This window comes from Scyliorhinus canicula, chromosome 12 (assembly GCF_902713615.1).
Source record: "Scyliorhinus canicula chromosome 12, sScyCan1.1, whole genome shotgun sequence".
Classification (NCBI taxonomy): Eukaryota; Metazoa; Chordata; class Chondrichthyes; order Carcharhiniformes; family Scyliorhinidae; genus Scyliorhinus; species Scyliorhinus canicula.
Window position 1 is genome coordinate 13,499,058 of NC_052157.1, and position 19,084 is coordinate 13,518,141.

Below are 19,084 nucleotides of genomic sequence, written 5' to 3' on the forward strand. Positions count from 1 at the left end.
GGACACGGTGGGGGCGGAATTGATGCCGGCCCTGGGCGATTCTCTGACCCGGCGGGGGGTCGGAGAATCCCGCCCCTGAAACACGCATTCTTGCACATGGCCCTTTTGTGCAACGTGTCACAAACTGCAGCAGACTATGTAAAATCCAAGATGATTCCTCCTCGCATCGCCTCCTCGCAGTTGTACTTTGCCTTCAAAGGATGTAGCCGTGCAGTTTGAGCCTGCACAGTGGATTATCCTCCACTGTGGAAGAAAGGTTCAGGGCTGAAAAGATACATTTCACGCTGCATTCGGCACAGTTAGAAAAGCTTTGATCTTCGTCAGAATAATCTGCGAATATTAAAACCTGGCGTTTCTAGGTCAGCCCTTATTAATGAGAAGCCTTGGGTCGTGCTAAACATCTGTCGGCCTTACGTTAATGTGCAATTGCCTCATCGCCTTGGGTCGGCAGTGAGATGCAGATCAGAGCAGGGCTTTGAGGGTGGTGGGAGGGGAGAGAGAGAGAAGAGAGAGCAAGGAGAGAGATTAGGGGAAGATCTTCAGGATGGGAATGAAAAGGGTTCTGATTCATCGGCTAATATCGATGCGCTCTAAAGTGTTTCAGACTTAATTGAGCTCCGCTGTATAAGAAAGAGTTTTGTGGTCTGTACGAGGGTGGATTAGCCGGTCGGTTTGCTGAAGGGGGAATCAAACATTCAACCGTCTTAGAGCTGCATTGATGTTCTACCGGATTGCTTGTGAGTGGCAGCGTGAGGCTGGGCTGCGAGAATAATGATCTGAAGGTCGTTCTGTTCAGTAAATCATAGGTCCATCAGAGACAGAGAGAGAAAGACAGAGAGAGTGAGGGAGAGAAAATTCTATCCCCTTCAATAATGAGGAGGGTGAGTAATGAAAAACCTGCAAGTCTATAGCATCTTTCACACCCTATGGAAGATACCAAAGCCCATCACAGCGCTTGATGTATTTTAATGTAGGAAATAGGAACGCACACAGCAAGGCCTCAAAAATAGCATCAGAGATGCAAAGGGCAGCAGGGTGGCACAGTGGTTAGCGTTGCTGCCTCACAGCGCCAGGGACCCGGGTCCAATTTCAACCTTGAGTGACTGTCTGTGTGGAGTCAGCACCTCCTTCCCTGTGTCTGCGTGGGTTTCCTCTGGGTGCTCCGGTTTCCTCCCACAGTCCAAGTGCTGGATTCTCCGATTGTGAGGCTATGTCTGGTGGATCCGTGGCGTTTTAGGTGGGAAAAGTTGGCGAGGCCCCACCACCGATCCTCCGATTGGTGAAGGGCTAGCAATCGCGCCAAGTAAAACGCCCGGCCTCCACGATATAGACGGCCAGAGAATTGCCAGGTCCGTGGCCGCGCATGTGACGCCGATGACCTGTAGCGGTCAGACCGTTCAACAGCGCGCCGGCCCTGGGCGGACCTGATCTGCCAGATAGTGTCTCCCTAGCAACCCCCTGGCCACCCCCCACCAGTCCCCCCAGCCCTCGCTGAAGGTTCAAGTGCCGCTCCAAGGCCAGGTCTTTTGCGGCCCTGTTATGGCGTGACGCAGCGCAGGAAATTCGTCAGCCCAGCCAAAGGTCCGCAGCCGCCATGCCGGGTTCCCGACTGCTTTGACCGCACCTCAACCGCGCGGTTGGGAATTCGGCCCATCGGGGCGGAGCATTGGGGGTGGGCCTTCAGGTGACATCCTGAAGCCGTCCCAACAGCGTGCTTGTCGTTTTGGAGGGGGCGGAGCATGCGTAACCTGCGTCAACCAGGCGCCGCCCCCGATTCGGTCATAAAAATGGTTTTCTCCGCCCGATCGCCGATTACAAAATCGCCTTCGGGAAACGGAGAATCCCGCCCCAAAGATGTGCCAGTGAGGTGGATTGGCCACGCTAAATTGTCCCTTAGTATCCAAGGTTGGGTGGGGTTACGAGGATAGGGCAGGAGAGCGAGCCTGGGTTGGATGCTCTTTCAGAGGGTCAGTGCAGGCTCGATGGGCCAAATGGCCTCCTTCTGCAATGTAGAAGAATCTGTCTCATTGACGTCGGTTGAGAAATAAATATTGGCCACGACACCAGGGAGACTTTCCACCTGCTCTTCGAATTAGCGCTGAACGATCCTCTGTGTCCACCTGAGGCAGCAGGCAAGGCCTTGGTTTAATATCACACCTGGAAGGCCGCTCTTCACTCTGTGCTGCAGAGGAGGGTCCGCCTAGATTCCGTGCTTCAATCTACAGAGTTTAATTCAAACCCACAACCTTCTACCAAAAGATGGTAGAGTTTGGATTCTTTGAACTGCAGAGCGAGCAGCACAACAATGGGACATCTGCACGGGGAGCAGGATTAGGCCACTGGGCCCCCCCCCCCCTCCGGCCTGCTCCGCCGTTCCAGAAGATCATGCCAGAGCGAATTGTAACCACGACTCCACATTCCCGCCTATCCTCCCCTGCAGCGGGAAGTCAGTCACTGGGAAATGGGTCAACATTTCAGGTGGGACGGTCATCAGGAGTGGCGGGGGGTGAGGTGGGGGAGGGGGGGGGGGTGGGTGAGGGGCGGCGGGGGGGTGAGGGGCGGCGGGGGTGATGAGGGGCGGCGGGGGGGGTGAGGGGCGGCGGGGGGGTGAGGTGGGGGGGGGGGAGTGGGCGCGGGGTGGGAATAATAAACAGGATCAGAAACTGCCAGAGAGACAGAGGCTGGAGCAATTTGCTTCGAGGTTATTTATCAAAACTTTGTAAATCTTTATGAACGGGTTTACAATTTCCTCACACACCGCATCTTCCGTGCATCGCTATATTTTTGCCTGAATTTGAAGGTTTGGTCTGGCTGTCGTAAGCTGATATCTATTAGAGAAATTCCTTAATGGAACACCATCTTTATTTCTAAAGCGTCTGACAAACATTAGTGTGACAATGTCACTTGAGTGGCTGCCCTCCCCCCTCCCCCAAACGCAGTTAACTTTCACCATGCCGACCAGGTTCCGTCATGTAAATTTTCTCGCATTCTTTCATGGGATACGGCGTCGGCTCGGCCAACATTTATTGCCCAGCCCTCATTGCCCTTGAGAAGGTGGTGGTGAGTTTGCCTTCGTGGACCGCTGCTGTCCATGTGGTGTAGGCACACCCACTGTGCTGTTAGCGGGGGGAGTTCCAGGAATATCTGACCCAGCGACAGTGAAGGAACGCCCGATATATTCCAAATACGAGAGGAGCAGCGGGGGACTCATAAGCCGACGCCACCCTCATGAGCTGGCGAGGACGTCGCTGCACTTCATGCACCCCAGGGAGAGAGGTCTTTTGGGAAGGAGAAAGGAGGACACTGGGGGTATGTGCTCTTGTATGCCTGAGGCCCATATGGCAGGGCCCAGTCTCCAGTCGCCTTGGACACTGTTGCCCCATGAAGCCTCTGCAGTAACTGGTGTGCAACACTGCTGTCAGGATAGTGAGTGACCTGTGGGGATTTGGGGGAGGAAGGGGGGAACTTGTTGCTGTTCCCATCTGCATGCTGCCCTTGTCCTTCTAGATGGTAGCGGTCAAGGTGATGGAAGGAGCTGCCTAAGGAGCCTTGGTGAGTTCCTGCCTCTTGTAGATGCTACACCCTGTGCACCAAATGGTGGAGGGAGTGAATGTTTGTGGATGGAGTGCCAATCAATCAAACTGGTGTTCTGTGTTGCAGATCCAGCAGCACGTTACTCCACCGCAGCAATATGGGGAACCCAGCTGGTTGTTGTGTATCCCTGCAGGCAGCCCGTTCCAGATCAGAACAGCTCGCCATTTAATTTGCCAAATCCACGGTCCTTCGATCAGTCAGAACAGTTTCTCCTTATTTAATCTAACCTCTCAAATCCTTTCATGCAGCTCCCCGGAATTCAGATGCTGTTCCACAAGGGCAGTTGCATAGTCACGGATGCGGCAATTCATTCCAGATTTTTAACTTCTCTGGGCCCCTTTCAAGGCTATCCTGCAGTGTCAAGTAAACAAGAAACAAGAGCAGGAGTAGACCATTTGGCCCATTGAGGCTATTCCGCACCATTCAATACCGTGGAACCCTACAGTGCAGAAGGAGGACATTTGGCCCATCGAGTCTGCACCGACCCTCTGAAAGATCATCCTGCCTAGGCCCACTCCCCCGCCCCATTCACATAACCCCACCCAACCTACACATCCCTGGACACGAAGGAGCAACTTGTTTTTTAGAATGGCCAATCCACCTAACCGGCACGTCTTTGGACTGTGGGAGGAAACCGGAGCTCCCGGAGGAAACCCAGGCAGGCACGGGGAGAACGTTCAGACTCCGCACAGTCAGCCGAGGCCAGAATTGAACCCTGGTCCCTGCCGCTGTGAGGCAGCAGTGCTAACCATTGTGCCTCTCCGATCATGGCCGATCATGAGCTACAACTCAGCTTTCCTGCCACTCTCCACATCCCTTAACTCCCTGAGAGACCAAAAATCTGTCTATCCCACAGCCTTTAATACATTCAAGGACGGAGCTGGGCTAAATCGCTGGCTTTTAAAGCAGACCAAGGCAGGCCAGCAGCACAGTTCAATTCCTGTACCAGCCTCCCCGAACAGGCGCCGGAATGCGATTAGGGGCTTTTCACAGTAACTTCATTGAAGCCTACTCGTGACAATAAGCGAATTTAATTTTCTTTTCAACATCCGCACCCTCTGAGGCAGAGATTGCCAAAGATTCGCAACCCTTCGAGTGAAGTAATTTCTCATCTCAATCCTAAATCATTGGCCCCTTATTCTCTGACCGTGTCCTTGCGCTTTAGATTCTGACCCACGGAAACAATCCCCCCACTTCCCCCCCCCCCCCCATCCAATCCCTCACAATGTTGTGGGTTCCAATGAGATCGCCTCTCATTCTTCTCAACTCCAGAGAATGTAAATCCAATTTACTCAGCCTCTCGTCATAGGATAGCCCCGTCATCCCAGGGACCAATCGAGTGAACACTCACTACACCACCTCCAATGTAAGTTTAATCTTCCTTAAACCTAGACACCGAAACTGCACACAATATTCAGATGTGGTCCCACTGAAAACCTGCACGTCTGTAGCAAGTAGTCTTTATTCTTGCACCCCAATCCCCTTTGCAATAAAGACCAACATTGCCATCGGCCTTCACTGTGTATGTGCGTGTGTTGGTGCATGTGTGGTTGTGGTATTTGTGTGTGTGCGGGTGGTATGGGAAGTTGCAAAAGGATAAAGTTTTGAATATACAATTTCTTTCCCTGAGGTAGGAACCCAATGGTACCGTCAGCAAACTTCGATACATTACTTCGATACATTCGATACATAGGGCCTCACGGTAGCATGGTGGTTAGCATCAATGCTTCACAGCTCCAGGGTCCCAGGATCGATTCCCGGCTGGGTCACTGTCTGTGTGGAGTCTGCACGTCCTCCCTGTGTGTGCGTGGGTTTCCTCCGGGTGCTCCGGTTTCCTCCCACAGTCCAAAGATGTGCGGGTTAGGTGGATTGGCCATGCTAAATTGCCCGTAGTGTAAGGTTAATGGGGGGATTGTTGGGTTACGGGTATACGGGTTACGTGGGTTTAAGTAGGGTGATCATTGCTCGGCACAACATCGAGGGCCGAAGGGCCTGTTCTGTGCTGTACTGTTCTATGTTCTATTACTCTCTGCCACTTCATCCAAGTCATTAATGAAGATTGTAAATAGCTGAGGCGTGTCCTGGCCGACATTGCACCCCAAAAACAGGTCAGCCAGTTATTCGTGTCATGGTCATTAGTAGGATCTCGAGCTGCGCAGAATACTTAAATAACAACAATCACTCTGATGTACTTCATTAAGCATCAGACAGTCTGAGAGTCTGTGAGAGAAAGGTTAGTCAGAGGCTCAAGCAGTCATTGCCTGCGACTGATTACTGCCTTTCCCAGACCTTTCCCAGCTATCACAAAGCCATGAAACAAGTTTAATTACATTCCTTTTGTGAAAACAGTCAACTGATCAAAATTTTACCTGGAGCTGTTCGTGAATCTACTCCTCAAGAAAGGATTGAGACAACAACAACTTGAATTTCTAAGGTGCCCTTTAACATAGTAAAATGTCCCAAGGTGTTTCACAGGAATCTTACCAAATAATATTTGTTATCGCTCCACTGAAGGAGAGATTAGGACAGACCAAAAACTGGTTTAATGGGGTCATTTTTAGGAAGTGTCTTAAAGGACAGAGAGAGGTTTAGGGAGGGTATTCCAGAACGTAAGGTCTCGGTAGCTGAAGGGTGGCTGATTAACATGTGGGTTGCGCAAGAGGCTCGAATTGGAGAGGTGCTGAGATCTTTGGAGAATTGTAGGGCTGGAGGAGGCTACCACAGAGATAGGGAGGGACAAGGCTGTGGAGGGATTTGAAAAGAAGGATTAATGTTTTTACATTTGAGGCGTTACCTGACCGGGTGCCAGTGTGAGGGTCAGCGGGTACAGGCATGCTGGGTGAACAGGACTTGGTGCAAGTTAGGACATGGGCAGCAAAGCTTTAAAGGTGAAGGGTCAGGGTGAGAGAAACCGTGTCAAACAGAACCACGTTCAACCCCAACACTTCCACATAACAGCATATATGAGAGTTATCTTCTCCACCTCTCTAGCACTCCTTCCTCCTTTAAGAGGCTCCTTAGAAAACACATTTCTTGAAAATCTTTGATAAATGGACACTGAGTGATGAAGAAGATCGAAGCGGTGGGCTTTGAAGATGAATAAATGTTGCTGTATTTTGCAGAAGGTACAAACTAAGCTGGCCACAGAGAGTTAAATCTTTCGTTACAAGCACAAGCAGTGTTTTTACCATTGAAAGGAGCGAGGAGAAATTTCTTCACCTAGCGAGTGGTGGCCCTTTGGAATTCATTGCCACAGGAAGTAGTTGAGGCCAAAGCATTGCATGTTTTCAAGAAGCAGTTGGATATGTTCAAAGGATATGGGGGAAAGTGGGATTAGGCGATTGAGTTGCCTGATCAGCCAAGGTCATAAAGAATGGCCTCCTCCTGCTCCTATTTTTCTATGTTTCTATGAGATAGTGGTTTTGGGAGAGAGTTCTAGAGCATGGGAGAGAGGTAGCTAAAAGTCAACGCTCCCTAATTGGTCAAACCAATTCAAATCCACATTATGTTTACAAGAACGTTGCCTGAGCTAGAAGAGTGTCGCAACGAGGAGAGATTAGATAGGTTGGAGTTATTTCCCTTGGAACAAGGAAGGCTGAGGGAGACGTAATTGAGGTGTACAAAATTATGAGGGGGAAGAGATAGAGTGGAAAGAATAAAATTGTTTCCCTTGGTGGAGAATTCTACAACCGGGGACATAGATTCAAGAAAAGAGGCAGAAGGTGCAGAGAGGACAGGTAGAAGAACTTTCTTACGCAGAGGGGTAGTGAGAGTCTGGAATTTGCTGCCCGAGTTGGCGGTGGAGGCAGAGACCCTAAACTCTTGTAACAAGTACCTGGATCTGCACCATAAGTGCCGTAACCTGCAGGGCTATGGACTGGGTGCAGGAAAGTGGGATTAGAAAGGGCAGCTGGGTGTTCTCGGGCTGGCATGGGCAAGGTGGGCCGAATGGCCTTCTTCTGTGCTGTACCTTTTCTTTGATTCAATGATTTCCGTCTGTTCAAGTGCTGAAAGTATTGTTCTCAAGGCACAGGCGGAGTACCTGTGTCCCAGGTGGTGACATTAATCACAGGTTGGCCTGGACACCCACTTGCGTTTTCCATTGCGAAGTAAGTTATTTTCAAAACCCGCCAAGGCATTTTGTTTTGACAGAGGTTTATTTTCACCACTGCTGTGACTGTTGGGGCATCATAGAATCTTCGAATTTACAGTGCAGAAGGAGGCCATTCGGCCCATTGAGTCTGCACCTGCTCCTGGAAAGAGGGGTAGCCCAGACTTCATAGCAAGAGATAGGGCGTGTGAATTGCAAAGCTAAGGGGGGGGAGCTATGAAGGGAAGGAGCAGGAATACAGAAGGAGTGAAGCACCGAGAAGGACAAGCGGAAGATTACGCGATTGGCACATTCGGTAACTCGTGTGACAGGTACAGCGTTTGTTTTAACACCTTTGGTGTGAGGTGATAACTCAGCTGTACGCTCCTGCGACTGGAAATCCACAAACTACGCTTCCAGCTACCCTAAAATAGTAATAATTTCCAGCTACCCTAACGACCCAGCCCATTCACTCAGCACAAGTGATCTGTGACACACAGAGTTAAAGCTTGGTCGAAAAACACCTATGTAACCAGCAGGTGGCAGCAGGGTGCTGCAATCCGGGTTCATGATTGACCAGCTCCTGAATCTGGGACAGATTTTGTTGAGGATCTTGCTCTCCCTGTGTTATTCAGCATTGGTTTGAGTTACACTTAGAAGCACGATTTGTCTCAAAGAAAGGCCAGGAGATGAGATAGCATGGTGAACCTCTGAAGCTTTGATGTTTCTGGGACTGGTCTCTTGCCTGAAAAGACATGTAAGAATAATCTAATAATAATAATCTTTATTAGTGTCGCAAGTAGGTTTACAGCACAACTTTCGGGGACTTGTGGGAGGAAACCGGAGCACCCGGAGGAAACCCACGCAGACAGGTGGAGGACGTGCAGACTCCGTACAGACAGTGACCCAAGCCGGAAATCGAACCTTGGGACCCTGGCGCTGTGAAGCAACAGTGCTAACCATTGTGCTACCGTGCCGCCCATGTCCAGTCAGCGGTGCGACGCCCAGTGTTGCCAAACAGGGGCAGATGGATGAGCCACGTGTAATCGGCGGTGGGAGATGCTCCTTCGGTTTACACAGCTGAATGACACAATGAAAGGGATGAATGAGGGTCCTCGAGGGAAATCCTTCCATTCGGTTAGATTGGTACCACAGACATGATTCACAAAACTGGGTGGGGGGAGGAGCCTAAATAAAGCCCCGCCCCATGTCTTTAACCATTTACATCGCATTTCTGTCTCGCCCTGTTCATTGCTTCTGCTTCTACCCAACTCCAACTCCTTCTCTTCCCCCTCCCAGTACTGAAGGATTCAGCCTCCGTCAGCGTTCTCGAGCCTTAGGGGAAGATGTCTTGGAGGCGTGGAGGCTTAGTTCTTCACGCGGATGACATCGTCATCACCAGAGTGGGAGAGCAACTTTGTAGCATTGCTGGAAAACGGAGCGTAGGCTTCAGGGCTACTGGATCAGGAAGAGAATCAAGGATTGCGGGATTAAGGTGGGAAAGTGGAGTTGAGGATTATCACATCAGATCAGCCACGACCTCATTGAATGGCGGAGCAGATTCGGCGAATAGTCGACTTCTGCTCCTGCGTTTTATGGTCTTAAGATTCTTCCGTGCTGAAATGCAGCTGTAGAAGGAAGGGGATTTTCAAACGGGACTGAAGTGTGGGTCTCGATCAACTTTCACCGCTGGAAATGGGAGCTACACCTCGTTGGCAGTGTGATCCTCCATGGACTGGCCTGGAATCACTCTCCGTGGAAGGCTGTTCATGGATAGACATGTGATAGACGAAGTGCAGCATTGGCAGGATCAGAGGAATAAATCAGATCCTGATTTATCCTGTTCAGCTGCTAGAAACACAACTGACTCCTCTAAAAGAGGCAACTGATAATGCATCTAGCAGTAGAAAGACAGATCATTCTTCCGGAGCCCATCCTTCATCAGATCCCTCAGCGCTGCAATGTCCTCTTCCTTGTGACTTTCTTCAGGAAACAACCCGCTTGATCAAGCAAATATTCATGCGGATGCGTCACCATCTGCCGCGGTGGTTTCTGTATCCCCCACCTCTGGCCAAGCCTTCTGAAGAACTGAGAGACTATAACCTATTAACCTATAACCTATAACCTATTAGGCCAGCGTTCTTATAGGTGAGGCTACTGTCCCGACACAGTCAACAGAGTCACGTGAAGCCTCGAAGTCACGCCAAATTATAGCTGGGTTTATTGCTCTAAGCGCAGCTTGCGTGGCATACTGAACCACTTGATCTAAAATAAGGTCACTTTTGATCCACAGAACATCAGAGAGTTTTTCATTTCGGACACCCATAATTATGTAATCATGGATTAGCTCGCCCTCCAGCGCCTCACCTCTTCAAGAGCTAATTAGGCAATATAGGTCAATAGGTTGGGACCTTTGATTAAAATGTGCTCACTCTGTGACTAAGACAGGTGTCGAAGGCCTGGAGAACTGTCTGTTTGGGCAGCACGGTAGCATAAGTGGATAGTACTGTGGCTTCACAGCTCCAGGGTCCCAGGTTCGATTCCCCGCTGGGTCACTGCCTGTGCGGAGTCTGCATGTTCTTCCCGTGTCTGCGTGGGTTTCCTCCGGGTGCTCCGGTTTCCTCCCACAGTCCAAAGACGTGCAGGTTAGGTCGATTGGCCATGCTAAATTTCCCTTAGTGACCAAAATGTCGGGAGGGGTTATTGGGTTACGGGGATAGGGTGGAAGTGAGGGCTTAAGTGGGTCGGTGCAGACTCGATGGGCCAAATGGCCTCCTTCTGCACTTTCTGTTCTATGTTCTAAAGTTCGTAGTAGACCCCTCCACCCTCTGCCTCAGGAGAAGGTTGTCTGCTCCAGGACCGACAGCGTAAAGAAAGGAACTGACTTGATGTTTTTGCTCTTTTGCACAAAGGCCCAATGCTGCTGGATATCGGAGGGAATGGCGTTTCCAGAACTCACGCTCTTTGCCTCTCTGTCGGCCCTTGAGGCATGGTTAGACCAGGGTTTGCTCACCGGGTATGGTCCTTGTTGCCTCTCACAAGTCTGGCTGCTCCTGCATGCAGTTGCAAGTGCGAGCTGCTATCATGTTCTTCTTCACTCTCTGACTGCGATCCCATCATTAGCACCAATGCATTTTTCACATCGATATCTCCTCTATTGCCACCCATGTTTTGGATGGTCCCTCGTATCCGTGGACTCTTGGAGTGGTTCTCGGTAGTTGGTATGCGTGATTTACCTCCCCTTAGACGGACATACTCTGATACTTGCTTCACGCTTGTTTATTAAAAAGACTATAAGATATTGGGGCAGAATTAAGCCATTCGGCCCATCGCGCTTGATCCACCATTCAATCGTGGCTGAATTGTTTCTCATCCCCATTCTCCTGCCTTCTCCCATGACCCCTGATCCCCTTAATAAGACCAGAAGAAGTAGCTATTTAGCAGTTATTTAGTAGTACAGAAATTGAGTATTGCTGAGAAAAGAAACATGTTGAAGCTTTTTATCGAGCACTCGTCAGGACACATCACAGAATACTGATACAAGGAGGGTAAACTATTTATACAGTAAGAGAAAAAAGTGCTAATTGACTCTGACTGGTAGAGGTGCTGCTATGGAGGATGTACTAGATGACTGACAGTTAACTGCCAAGCATTGTTTCAAATTTAAGCCAGGCAGTTTGACCCTGATTGGTCAAGGCATTGCCCTGAGGAATGATTCAGCGATTGGCTGTCCCTTATTTTGTTCGGCTGAAACAGGCACAATATATATATTTTTTATAAAATAGAATTTACAGTGCAGAAGGAGGCCATTCGGCCCATCGAGTCTGCATCGGCTCCTGGAAAGAGCACCCTACCCAAGGTTAACACCTCCACCCTATCCCCATAACCAAGTAACCCCACCCAACACTAAGGGCAATTTTGGACACTAAGGGCAATTTATCATGTCCAATCCACCTAACTTGCACATCTTTGGACTGTGGGAGGAAACCGGAGCACCCGGAGGAAACCCACGCATACACGGGGAGGATGTGCAGATTCCGCACAGACAGCGACCCAAGCCGGAATCCAACCTGGGACCCTGGAGCTGTGAAGCGATTGTGCTATCCACAATGCTACCGTGTATATATGTTCTTTCTGTCTGCAAAGAACAGGGCCCTGTGTATTAAATATGTAGCTTCCAGTACTTATGTACACTGGATTTGGATTTGATTTACTGCCACGTGTACCGAGGTACAGTAAAAAGTATTGTTCTGCCTACAATCTAGACAGATCGTTCCATACATGAAAAAACATAGGACCTACGATAAAAACACAATGTAAATACATAGACGCAGGCATAGGGTGAAGCATACAGAGTGTAGTGCTACTCAGTAGAGAAGATGTGTGGAGAGTTCAATCTATGAAAGGGTCATTCAGGGGTCTAGTAACAGCGGGGAAGAAGCTGATTTTGAACCTGCTAGTGCATGTTCTCAGACTTTTGTATCAATGTCTAGAACATTTTGGCAGCTCTGGGTTGCCCTCACGGAGGTCCAGTCACATTTTATTCCTCAATTAGCACAGGACCCAGCACAGACACAATAGACTAAAAGGCCTCCTGCTGTATTGTAAGCTCTTATGTCCACAGCAAGAATATGTTAGGGCAGTTAGGACAACCCAAATAAATTAATCTCCAGGTGCCCAGTGCCTGTGGGCCCAGTGTGATTTATTCTCGTCAATGAGGTGTCCTGGATGAACAAACTGAGAGTCTTCGGATTGAGGTGAGACTCTGTCTCCACTTTTGCGCCACAACATGATCCTGACCAATGGCTCTGTCATGCTCGCTAGTCCCGTCTGTTTTATTGTCACGTGAAAAGTGGAGAGGATGACATTTTAAAAATTCATTCATAGGATGTGTCCATTGCTGGCTCAGCCAACATTTACACCCCATCCCCTTTTGCCCTTGAGAAGGTTGCGGTGAGCTGTCTTCTGGGACCGTAGCAGTCCATGTGGTGTAGGAACACCCACTGTGCTGTTAGGGAGGGCGTTCCAGGATTTTGATCCAGCGACAGTGAAGGGGCGGCCGATATATTTCCAAGTTAGGATGGAGTGTAACTTGGAGGGGAACCTCCAGATGGTGGTGTTCCCAGGTATCTGCTGCTCTTGTCCTTCTAGATGGTAGTGGCCGTGGGTATGGATGGTGTTGTCTGAGGCATCTTGGTGAATTCCTTACAGTGCAGCTTGTGCATACGGCTGCTCAGTCTGTCCTCTATGAGGATTTCAGGGACCAGTATTTAGGTTGGTGACTTTAATAGACTTGAGGAAGTTACAAGTCAATATTTTCAGGGAAATGTAATTAATGACCTCACACCCTTCCTAACTCGTATTCTGAAACTACAGACTGCTGCCACAAGGTGGCATCAAAGCTCCAGGACGGACAATATGCGGTTTGATTAACTAGCAGAGGACAGCCGGTAAACTCACAATAAGCAGGAAATAGTGAGCAGAAGAGGGCACTGTGCTCCATATTAGAGGGGAGTAAGGCAGAGAGAGTGCCAGCTTCCCTCAGTGTATGAAGAGATTGTTGCATTAATGCGGAAGCTTGACTGCCTACTCGCTTGCCCTGTCTGACCCTCTTCGAAATGAAGATCGTGGGATTGTCCCTGAAGTGGACCTTGAGGCAAGGCAGGGAACGTCCTTTACAAAGCGTGGCATGGACACCACATCGTTGAATTGTTCCAAACATATTTGTGTCAAGTGCCATCGTCATACTATTAACCAGAAGCTGATTAAAGAGGGAACAAGGGTCTTTTCAACCCAGTCATTGACTGTGTTACATTGTTATATCGGTCGAGTTACAGACCATAGTGTTACGCGCATGGAGACATATTTCATCCAGAATGCCACGTCACTCACTACCACCAGCGTACCGAGCGACAGTGTATCATCCCGCAGCTGAGCTCTGAGAAATACATTCAATGACAGACCCAATATTTGTCTGAAAGTGTGACTATTTTATCTTGTAGGAACAGCAAAACGTAGCAGGCTGACTTATTTGAAGTGTCTAGCCTTGAACAGGTTATCCATTGTCTTAAATTAAAAGTGTCATTTTGAACAACGGCCGGGACTGTCCGCTGGCTGGCGGAGAAATCGCGAAACACGATTGGGCGGAGAATAGGTCCCGAGACTTAAATCGCGGCGGGTGCTGATTTGACGCCAAATCGCTGTTCTCCGTCATCTCGACATCGGCAAAAATACGGTCCAGAACGCAGGACAGCCACGGGTCATATAGGTGCCCCCCCCCCCCCCCCCCTCCCCGCGGCCACCCCGCTAGGTGCCCACCAGCTCCAGCTGACCCATCAGCTGCAGGGGTGTGCTCCAGTATGACTTGTGCCACCTTGTTGGTTGGGATGAGTGTGTGCGTGTGGGGAGTGAAGTGTGTATCTGCGGCTGCAGCTTATCAGCCTGCCGAGTGCCAATCACAGACCCGGCGAATCCCGCACCGTTTTCCATTGGGATCGATTGTGTTCCCCGTGACGCCGGTGTTAGCCCCTCCACGGTCGCCGAACCGATCCAGGGTCGGCGCCATTTTTGCTGTTGTGAAAGTCCACGAATTCTGCGTCGGCATCGACACTTAGTCTCAGCAATGTAGACTCCAGCCCCACATCCTTAACTTCCTCCTGTATCTCTGTGCCCCATGTCATGTGTCGCCCACTAAGGCTTTCAGTGATTTTTGTTTTTCACCAGCAAAGGCAACAACAAAATTTGAGCCGTGGGCCCAACTCCGGCTGCAGGACCCTAACCTGCCAGTTCACTGCGCTGCCGTACTGCCCCTGCACACTCCAACATTATAGCTGCCCTGGCTCTCCTGCCAACCCTCTCTATCCTGTCCCCTAACTCTGAGCTCACCCTGACCTTGTCTGCCTAGTTTCCATCGAGCTGACAATTTAGTTGTTCAAAGGTTGTGGGTGCAGAATCTGAACCAAATATCACCTCTTCCAACAGGGCTGGAGATCAAACCAGAGGCCTAGCTTTCTAACCCTTTCTTTGTGCATTTTTCTGACCGTCCCTCTCTGCCAGGCCACGCCTGTTTTTAACACCCGCGCAGTTTTCCATGGGTCACGAGGATGATTAAAATAGATGCTTTCAAATTAGCACACATAGTGCATCGATAGGAGAAAAAGCCATCAAAATTCTCCAGGTTAATGGCCAAGCACAGATCCAGTCATTATGACATATCAACATGGCATGGATGGCACAGTGGTTAGCACTGCTGCCTCAAGCTCCAGGGTCCCAGGTTCGATTCCCGGCTTGGGTCACTGTCTCTGTGGAGTCTGCACGTTCTCCCCGTGTCTGCGTGGGTTTCCTCCGGGTGCTCCGTTTCCTCCCACGGTCCAAAGATCAAAGGTCAAAGAAAAGTACAGGACAGGAACAGCCTCCAAGCCTACGCCGACCATGCTGCCCGTGGATTGGCCATGCTGAATTGCCCCTTGGCGTCCAAAGGTCAGGTGGGGTTACAGGGATAGGGCGGGGGAGTGGGTCTAGATAGGGAGCTCTCTCAGCGGGTCAGTGTAGACTCGATGGGCCAAATGGCCTCCTTCTGCACTATTGAGATTCCATGTTATAGACTATCCAACACGACTGCGATTGTAATTCATGAGCCAAGCTCCAAGATTTATCCACAGGAGTGACAGACAAAGAACAAAACAAAACTAATTGCCTCTTCGCTACTTTGCCTTTTGTCCCTTTTTATAGGAATTCTCTTCACTACCCTGGTCTTCGGCCCAGCTTGCGGTTTCATCCTTGGCTCTCTGTGCACCAAGTTCTACGTGGATGCAGTTTTCATTGACACAAGTATGTAAAGAGTTAACTATTGATAGGCTTAACTTTTTTTTCTCTTTATTTATTTTTCTTCTTCAATTTGCTCTGCGCTTCTCCCACTGGTATCTATCCCACACACCGTTTACATTAGGGTTCACGGGTAAAGATGGGGGCTGATTTAGCACAGGGCTAAATCGCTGGCTTTTAAAGCAGACCAAGGCAGGCCAGCAGCACGGTTCAATTCTCGTACCGGCCTCCCTGGACAGGCGCCGGAATGTGGCGACTAGGGGCTTTTCACAGTAACTTCATTTGAAGCCTACTTGTGACAATAAGTGATTTTTATTTCATTTCATTTTCATTTTTCATGTGCCCATGACTCGTAGTCAACTCGGAGTATTCTCAGCTGACCCATGCACACACACGTGTATACACCGTCACTCATACATATACACCCTTATGTACATAAATGCAACTGTACACACACACTGAGGCACACTCGCACACACACATGTATACACACCTACACACACAGGCAAACACATTAGTACACATATGTAAAAGGTAAAGTAAAGTCGCCCTCATCCCAGATGACCATAGGCTGCTTTCCCCTTTGAGGGGGAGGGCTGACTGGTGGTGATTTAACCCAAGGGCCACCACACCTCAGGTGAGGGGCAAGGGTGAGAAGGCGGGGTTTTCATGACACATATGTACAAACACACATGTAAAAAGTGCAAGTGAAAGTTGCCGTAGTCCCTGAGGACCATCGGCTGCTTTTCCTTTCGAGCTAGAGCTGACTGGCAGTGATTTAACCTGAGGGTCACCACAACTCTGGCGAGGGGCATGGTTGAGAAGGCGGGGCCTTCATGAATAACCTTCGGCTGGTTAGGTTACACACACAGGGGCTGGTTTAGCTCACTCAGCTAAATCGCTGGCTTTTAAAGCAGACCAAGCAGGCCAGCAGCGCGGGTTCAATTCCTGTACCAGCCTCCCCGGACAGGCGCCGGAATGTGGCGACTAGGGGTTTTCACAGTAACTTCATTGAAGCCTACTCGTGACAATAAAGCAATTTTCATTTCATTTCATTTCACACAAACGCATGCAAAGCCAAACACATACCACAAACAAACACATACAAAGACAAACGCATACAACACACAAACAAGCACATACAAAGACAAACGCATACGAACACACACAAACGAATACAAGCATACATAAACAAATGCATGCAAAGACAAACACATTCAAACACACACAAACAAACGCATACAAACACACATACAAATGCACAAACACACACAAACAAATACACACACAAGCGCATACAAACACACGCGCACATATGCAAAATGTCACATTTGAAAAGAAATGGCGACACAGAAACTGTATCGTGGGTATTCCAGTGCTTAGTCCTAGACAGTAGGAGGCAGGGTCACCAGTCATGGGTTGATGGAAGTGTGTGTGTGTGTGGGAGGGTGGGTGAGGACAATAAAAATAAAAGCATTGTGTGGATTTGATTGTTGATTTTAGCGTTTTATCTTTTCTTGCAGGTAAACTGGATATATCACCAGAGGACCCTCGCTGGATCGGAGCCTGGTGGGGAGGCTTCCTGCTCTGTGGAGCTTTACTCTTCTTCTCGGCCCTCTTCATGTTCGGGTTCCCGCAGTCTCTGGCCATCAAGAATGACAGGATGACCGAGAGCGAGCAGGCCATGCTTCCACAGAACATACCGGCACCGGGCTTTGAGAGGCCGAAGCCCAGCAACGGGGTGGCCGAGCATCTCCAACTCTCCAGCACCTCTTCCTGCTTCCAGCAGCTACGAGGTCAGTCAACACGCACCCACACCCACCCCTCAATGCCTCCATTAGTGAGTGCTCCCCATCCCATGGGGCAACATGTTGGACATGGTGTCTAGTAAAGGCCACTCCCGCCCCCCCACCCCCCCCTCCCTCACTGCCAACCAAGCCAACTCAAGCTGAGTTGCCAAGTGCAGAAGGCGAAGATAACGGCATCTCGGCCGTGATGCTCCCACAGTCGAATACCCCCACGGCACTCACTGTCGGCTTACACTTTCTTAGGCACCACCGCTGAAGATGTGGATTGCCACAGACACGCACCCAGCACGGTAGCATTGTGGATAGCACAATCGCTTGACAGCTCCAGGGTCTCAGGTTCGATTCCGGCTTGCGTAACTGTCTGTGCGGAGTCTGCACATCCTCCCCGTGTGTGCGTGGGTTTCCTCCGGGGGCTCCGGTTTTCTCCCGCAGTCCAAAGATGTGCAGGTTAGGTGGATTGGCCATGCTAAATTGCCCTCAGTGTCCAAAATTGTCCTTAGTGTTAGGAGGGGTTACTGGGTTATGGGGATAGGGTGAGGGGGTTGACCTTGGGTAGTGTGCTCTTTCCAAGAGGTGCAGACTCGATGGGCCGAATGGCCTCCTTCTGCACTGTAAATTCTATGATCTATGATCAATATGAGACTATCTGGGGTGGGCACAAAATGGAACCAAAAACCTGTGTCTTGTTGCCTCCTCTTCAACTCTGAACCCCTCTCGGGTCCTGCGAACATCACTCTCTAAACAACAGCTGGGGCTTCATTCAAAACCACTCTGATTGATTCATTCAGCACCTTCCCTCCGCTTCCTTGAATGGTAGAGTTCGCCCTGCTGTGGACCTCAGTATCTCTTCACAATGAAATAGGCAATGTAGAGGACCCAGGGGGGTGGAAACCAACCCCAAACTTTGCATTTAATTCTGCTTTTGATTTAACCCTTGTATATTCCAATCAATTAAATCCTGCGAGGCAGGAGAAGCCTCTGTGTTCTTCGCAGCGCAGCAGCAACTTTTCTCAGCCAACAGGCCTGTGGCACAGAGGGTCGCACTCTCACGTCTGGGTCAGCAAGTCACGGGCTCAAGCCCCAGTCGAGAGACTTTGGCGTAAAATCTAGGCTGTTGCTGCATAGGTGGAGATGCTCGACGGGACCCTCTGTTCCGCCGACAGCGCGCCCCTACCCAGATGGTGTGTGGGTGGCCACAATGGCAAATCCCATTGGCCGGCGGCAGGAAGGGAGAATCCCATTGCGGGCAATGGCCAGCCGCCAGGGAACACACGGCTGGAGCACCAAGAGACAGAGAATTCACCCCTCTGTTTCTCTCTCCACAGACGCTGCCAGACCTGCTGAGTTTATCCAACATTTTCTGTTTTGATTTCAGATTTCCAGCATCTGCAGCATTTTGCTTTTATATTAATCTGGTTTTAGTGATGTTGATTGAGGATAAATATTCGCCTGATTCCCTTGGAGAACTCCCCAGCTCATCTTTGTAATCCGTGGAATTGAAAGAGTTTCCTATAGAATCCATAGAATCCCTACAGTGCAGAAGGAGGCCACTCGGCCCATTGACTCTGCAACGACCCTCTGAAAGAGCACCCCATTTACGCCCACTTCAATCCACCTAACCTGTGCATCTTTGGACTGTGGGAGGAAACCGGAGCACCCGGAGGAAACCCACGCAGACACGTGGAGAACCTGCAGACTCCGCACAGATAGTGACCCAAGGCCAGAATCGAACCCGGTTCCCTGACACTGTGAGGCAGCAGCGCTAACC

General features: G+C 50.0%; 1 protein-coding gene across 2 annotated transcripts in view; it reads left to right on the top strand.

Moving 5' to 3' along the window:
• The window catches only part of slco3a1 (solute carrier organic anion transporter family, member 3A1), a 268,172-nt gene that overhangs the window by 203,472 nt on the left and 45,616 nt on the right, over positions 1-19,084 (top strand). For both annotated transcript variants that reach the window (XM_038813327.1, XM_038813328.1), the window contains exons 3-4: positions 15,416-15,514; positions 17,032-17,304. In XM_038813327.1, the coding sequence (XP_038669255.1) occupies positions 15,416-15,514; positions 17,032-17,304 (372 nt within the window). The remainder of the gene's footprint in view (positions 1-15,415; positions 15,515-17,031; positions 17,305-19,084) is intronic.